General features: G+C 39.0%; 1 protein-coding gene across 4 annotated transcripts in view; it reads right to left on the bottom strand.

Annotated features, from left to right (window-relative positions):
- Positions 1–954: 954 nt before the first annotated feature.
- Positions 955–6,000, bottom strand: part of Eps15 (epidermal growth factor receptor pathway substrate 15) — a 100,534-nt gene continuing 95,488 nt past the window's right edge. For 3 of the 4 annotated variants that reach the window (XM_060366109.1, XM_060366110.1, XM_021660807.2), the window contains exon 25: positions 955–3,356. In XM_060366109.1, coding sequence (XP_060222092.1) covers positions 3,210–3,356 — 147 coding nt within the window. In that variant the 3' untranslated portion in view covers positions 955–3,209. The remainder of the gene's footprint in view (positions 3,357–6,000) is intronic. The other variant, XM_060366111.1, reaches the window with a different exon arrangement.

Here is a 6,000-nt window from a genome sequence, read left to right as displayed (position 1 = left end):
TAACCTCTAGAGCCAGTTTCTTGGGTTCTCACTTGGATATTTCTGAACAATGAGATGCCTGCATTTTCAGAGTTATGGTTGTGGGGACTGAGCAGACTGGTATTTACAACTTTAAAAATGTTACCTGTTATTATCATTTTTCATGCCCTGCTTCTGCATCTTATATAAACATCCTTCCACAGAAGGAAATAAGGTGTGCAAGCCGCATGCAGGACCCTGTTGGAATGAAGGGATCAGCTGTGTAAGCTGAAGCACTCTGCTGTAACTTTCTGAGTACCAGGTTCTCCATTTCAAAAATGGAAGAAAGCCTGTCTCCACTTAGTCCTACCACGACAACTGACAAGAAGCAAAGGCACAGACACAAAATGCTTGGCACAGGGCTTCCGTATACCACAGTCTAATGGGAGGCTGAGAGAAGAGCTCAGGGGCAAAGTGCTGGGCTGGCATGCACACGGCTCTGGAGTGGTGATGGTGAGTTTATTTTCTTAAAATAACCAATATGAAAAAGGTATCAAGCTGGCTGGGACATTACATGCCTATAACCCCAACTTCTCAGGAAGATGAGGCAGAAGGGCCGAGCTGGAGTTTAGCCTGACCTAGCAAGACCTGCAACCTAACAAAAGAAGATGGCCAAAGTCAAACTACCCAAGTCATGAACGAGGAAAGTGAAGTTCCGGGACTCACAGCCTAAAGCACTTTGTTGGACTTGGAACTTGCTGGCTGGAACTCAAGGACCTACTTGCTTTTGCCTCCTGGGTTAAAGGCGCGCACAACCATGTCTGCCTTACAGAATTTTCTCAAAGTTACATTAAAAACAGCAGAAAAAAGGACTTGAGGATGGAAGTGTCCTAAGAATCCAAGGCAAAAGACACACAGCCACACATTTCAGGCTCTATTTCTATGCAGATACATTTCCTAACGTCCTTTCACAAAAGAGAACAAAATAACAAAAAGTGATAGTCAACATTTATTTATTCATACAGTATTGCCGGAAACACTTTACACAGGACAATGTATGCTGACTGCGACTTATCTCCTCATTCGGTTGCACAATCAAGAAGAATGCAAAGCTTCAATGCAAAAGGATAGCTAGTACACTTTTTTATTTCTTAAAGTTTATTATTTCATAATTACAACTGCAATTTATAAGTTTGAAACATGAGAAAAATTCTATGACGAGAGCTCAAATAAAGCTGAACAAGTGAGGAAAAGATGGTTAAAACTCTGTCTTTGTTTCAAGCGCAGGCTTTGGAGCCAGGGTCAACACCATAAAACATCACAAATGACTCTTAAGACATTTGCTCTATACAGTCAAGCATGGAGCTATAGCTATGTTTATATGATATATACACACTTTAGTATGCTATTGGCCCACAGAGCACACACGTCTTTACGAGCCAGCTAAGTGCACTGAAGATTAGGAACACTTACTATACACCAAAAGTTACCATTTATAAGTTATACATATTTAATATTTCCAGAGTGTTTTTAATTAAACATTTTTAAAGCATTTTAAACATTTTTCACTTTTCTCAGTGCAAAAGAAGGTTATTCAAGTCAACTTACCTTTCTCCTGAGGAGTCAGAGGAGGGAACAAACAGAAAACTCTGCCCATCACAGCCAACACAACCTTCCTGTCCCCCTTCGCAGCACACACTGAGGCCACTGGATTAGTTGCCACAACTAAAGCCTTGTGATTATGACTCAGCCCTTACTTCATATTTATGACTTTTATGTTGAAATACTGATTTACAAAAGTAGAAAAAGTTAGCAGTGCAACAAAGCGGCTTAAGTTCGTTTTCAATTCCAGCCAAAAAAGAGCACCATTTCAAGATGGACTGACTGGACACTGTGGTATGTACACAGGCCGGCAGCAAGTTACTCTGGCCAACACGGTTCAATACCACCTTAACTCAGTGACCAGAGAGAGTTTTAATAGTTTGTAGGTGCATTTTTCTTTACCTTGGCATTGAACACACTCCATCAGTAACTAAAATCAAATCCAGCTGGCTGTCAGGCCAGGTTAGGACAAGATGGGCTCTGGTAACAAGGAGGGCTCTGATCATTTGGCAAGTCTGTTTCTTCTTCTCTCAATTTAAAAGCTAGGAATTTTTTGGGGGGTGGGGGGTGGAGTAGCTTGTCAATTTCATAGGTGGAAAAAGCAAGCAAATAAAGTAATTTAAACTACAAAGACGGACAAGAAACAATAGCATAGAACAAAAGTTACTTCTTCCATTTGTATCATTGTAAATAGCTGGGCCCCCACTAAAGAAACAAAACACATAATGAAGACCAAAGTACCTTCTTTCACTTCTAGCTTCCTAGACTTTCCTAGACTTCAGGACTCTTACCAACCAAGGCCAGTGCAGCTGCAAAGGTAGAAGGTGCAGGCCAAGTGTTTGCTTACCTTAACTGACAGGTTGTATTTTAAGCTACAAGTTTTCCTCACTAGTTGTAAGAGGTTGGTTGGTTTGTTTTTAACTAGGAAACGTGGTGAGGTATCTGTTAATCTTAAAATTCTTTAAGTCCAGAGAAAGTTATTTTAAAAACATGTTTCACATACAAGGTTGTAATGCTTTTATTTAGGAAATTCCTTGAGCCTGGAGCAATAATAGTTTACGTTAATTCATTTAGTTTTCAATAGTGGAGTTGATCCTACGCAGAGTACCTTCCCCTGTCTTTAACAAATTAATTGTATTTTCTCCAGAAGTACAGATAATGCACTTTAAATTGGCTAATTTGTACCGATCAAAAGAAACAGGATGCTCCTTCCTTTCCCTCCTCAGCTCAGGGAGAATACCTGCACTTTCAGGACTCCAGTCGCTATCACAGTAAGTACAGAACAAGGGCAGCACAGCGAGAAACTACATCTGCTAGGTCTCAGGCGGCAGAGCTTGGTGCGCTAGCTTCACAGGGAACAGTACAAGCAGGCAAGAGTTCACTGTAAATGCACACCACAACAGGGGTCTAGGTGAAGCGGTCTAATTAGGGTACTGCTTTTGGAAGAAAAAAATAAAAGATACATTTGAAATAGCTTTTTCCTCCCCAAAAAAACAAAACAACAACAACAAAAAAACTAGACTTTTGTCACATTGATAGGAATCTCAAACCTTTTGTATCCCATGCTCCTAGGTAGTTTGATGACATGGTAAATAGCTTCAGGGTTCAAGAAGAAGAGCACTGTACTGCTGACAAAGACAAATAACTCTTCATGCTTCTGAGATCTCTGATTTGCTAAGTGCAATGGCCAGTTCCAAGTCTTCTTGTTCCTGCTGATTTAGTCTGGCAAGCCTCTGTTCTTCTTCTCTTTCACTTTCTCTCTTTGCCCACTCAATCATGTCTTCTTCAGAGGGATACTGCCATTTAAAAAACCAAAACCAAAACAAAACAAAACAAAAAAGAATGAATAAGAAAAATAAACAAAGACATAAAAAACATTTTATAAAAGATCTTTAACTACCTGCTTTACCCAAAGAACTCTGCCTCTGTGAATACTGTTACTTCCTTATTGTTTTTTCTGAAAATATATTTTAATTACTTATTGAGCTCTGCTTTACTTTAAAGTTTTAATGCACTCTATGGGGAAGGAAAGTCTATAAATACAATAAAACCCATAAAGTAAAAACATTAAAATCATCACTTTAAAAAACAGCAGTTACAGGCCTGGTGGCACACGGGAGACTGAGGCAGGAGGACTGCAAATCAGAAGCCAATCTAGGACACATAGTGATATTCTGTCTCAAAACAGACAGATGCTTAGGACAGAATAGGAAATTTAAAAATAGGAGTGGTCAGTCTTCCAATCCGATATAAAATATTTGCTTTTTAAACTATAGTGATCACTTAGCACATACAGTAATTTTTTCTTCTTTTTCCTTCCTTCCTTTTAAAGAGTCTGTCCTTTTAAAGACAGATTCTCACTAGGTAAATCAAGTTTGTCTCAAACTCATGATCCTCCTTGACTGTGTCCTGGGTTGTGGGATTACAACCACATGGCAGCATTTCTGACCGTTGAATCATTAAAATTAATGGCACTGGCAACAGAAAGCAGCCTTACCTGGCTCTTTCAGGAAGCCCCAAAACTATAAAGCAAAAACAGGCAAATTTTGCTAAATCTAAGAACATTAGAGGCTGAGAGAGGTGGCTCAGCAGTTAAGAGCCCTGGCTTCTCTTGCAGAGGACCCAGGTTCAAATCCCAGCATCCACATGTCAAGCTCACAACTGTTGGTGACCCCAGTAACGTAACACTGTCACACCGACATACATGAAGGCAAAACACCAATGAACATAAAATAAAAATAAATTATATAGGTTTACATTTAAAAAAAAAAAAGAACATTAGATATAGTATGTGAATCAAATCATTAAAACAAAAACACTGAAGATTGATAGTTTTTAGAAACTTTTAACTCAGTTTTATATAACTAAAATGATCCAGTTTTAAGTAAAACCTTAATACTAATGATTAAATTGGAAAAAATATTTGTAACTACAACAATAACTTCAACTTTCGTAGAAACCAGATACAAAATTCTACCTGGTTTCAGCCTCGTCTCACGAGGAGATCCATCAAAAAGCGAGAAACACACTGAAAGACTTGGCAGTGCACCCTGACTCTTGGTGTGCTTACCGAGCCTCTCCACTGAAAACAGAGGACTTACTATGAGCTGCTTTATGCTGCATTGTGAGAGATTCTCAAGTATGAAACAAGCAAATGGCCCCCACCACTGTTCAAGACTCATTCCAACCAGGTTTTGACTTACAGAACCATATTTAACACACTATCACAAACTGCCAGACTGTTATTTACACTGAGAATGACAGTCACCTAAGAAAGCTATTTTTCCACTCTTCTCTGTTTGAAACAACTCAAATTCTACCTGTCACGGCATTTAAACATAATTCTGAGTTGCCATTTCTTTTTAGTATTAAAAACAGGGATATCTATCTCATTCCTTTATACTCACGTGATGCCCCTGGAACCTAACAGCACAGACTCAAAAGGTGGGCACTGCGACTGTCTTAGCTGCATGCAGACTCTTGCCCAACTCTTTTCTAAGATTTAATTTATTTATTAAATATATATATACAGTATTCTGCCTGCATGTATGCCTACATACCAGAAAAGGGCACCAGATCTCACTATAGATGGTTGTGAGCCACCATGTGGTTGCTGGTAACTGAACTCACGACCTCTGGGAGAGCAGACAGTACTCTTAACCTCTGAGCCATTTCTCCAGCTCCTGCCCAATTTGTTTCTAAGTAGACAGAGTAGTAACAAGGATAAAATAACTAGCAAGAGAACCCAAATAGTACTTGCTGTGACCAGGGGCATTTGGCCACTCAATTGCTCATCTCCAAAGTCAAGGACAAAAAGGTGACAAACAGAAAATTTCCTCTTATAGAATAGGCAGTGCTAATGAATAATGTTACTTTGCCTGAAAAAAAAAATCTGGGAAAATAAAACTTTGTTAGCTACTCTAAGACTTTCATTTTTTACCAAATTTGCTTTATTTGAGGAATGATGAAATATATGACGCCTCCACAATCAGTTGCTCCATTTCTAATGTCGTGAAGGAAGGCCTTGCTAAGCTATTCTCATAGCACTTCTCCAAGTTTCGGAAAGAATTCTTAGATCTGAACAAGTTTATTTCCTAAATCTGAAAGGCTATCATGGTAGAGCAGAAGCTTAGCAGGAATGAGTAACGGGGTTCACAGATCAATAAAAAGAACCACCACCACCATACCACCAAACCATGACACCTACTATGTGAATATAGTGAGTAAAGAGTATTGTTTTGTATTCAAAGAACCCCTGCACTGCTCCCTCACTGAAACTGCCAACTGGTCTCTAGAAACTGCTAAAGCTTTGTACACAAACACACATACACAGCTACAAATAATACACAATAGGCAGACAGCAAACCTTGTAATCATTATCATATAACCGTTTGCCAAATAACTGTCAAGACTTTACTTATACCTATATTACCAAGACGA

Source organism: Meriones unguiculatus, chromosome 12, assembly GCF_030254825.1.
Source record: "Meriones unguiculatus strain TT.TT164.6M chromosome 12, Bangor_MerUng_6.1, whole genome shotgun sequence".
NCBI lineage: Eukaryota > Metazoa > Chordata > Mammalia > Rodentia > Muridae > Meriones > Meriones unguiculatus.
The sequence above is the reverse complement of the archived record's forward strand: the minus strand, read 5'-3'. Positions and strand labels throughout refer to the sequence as shown.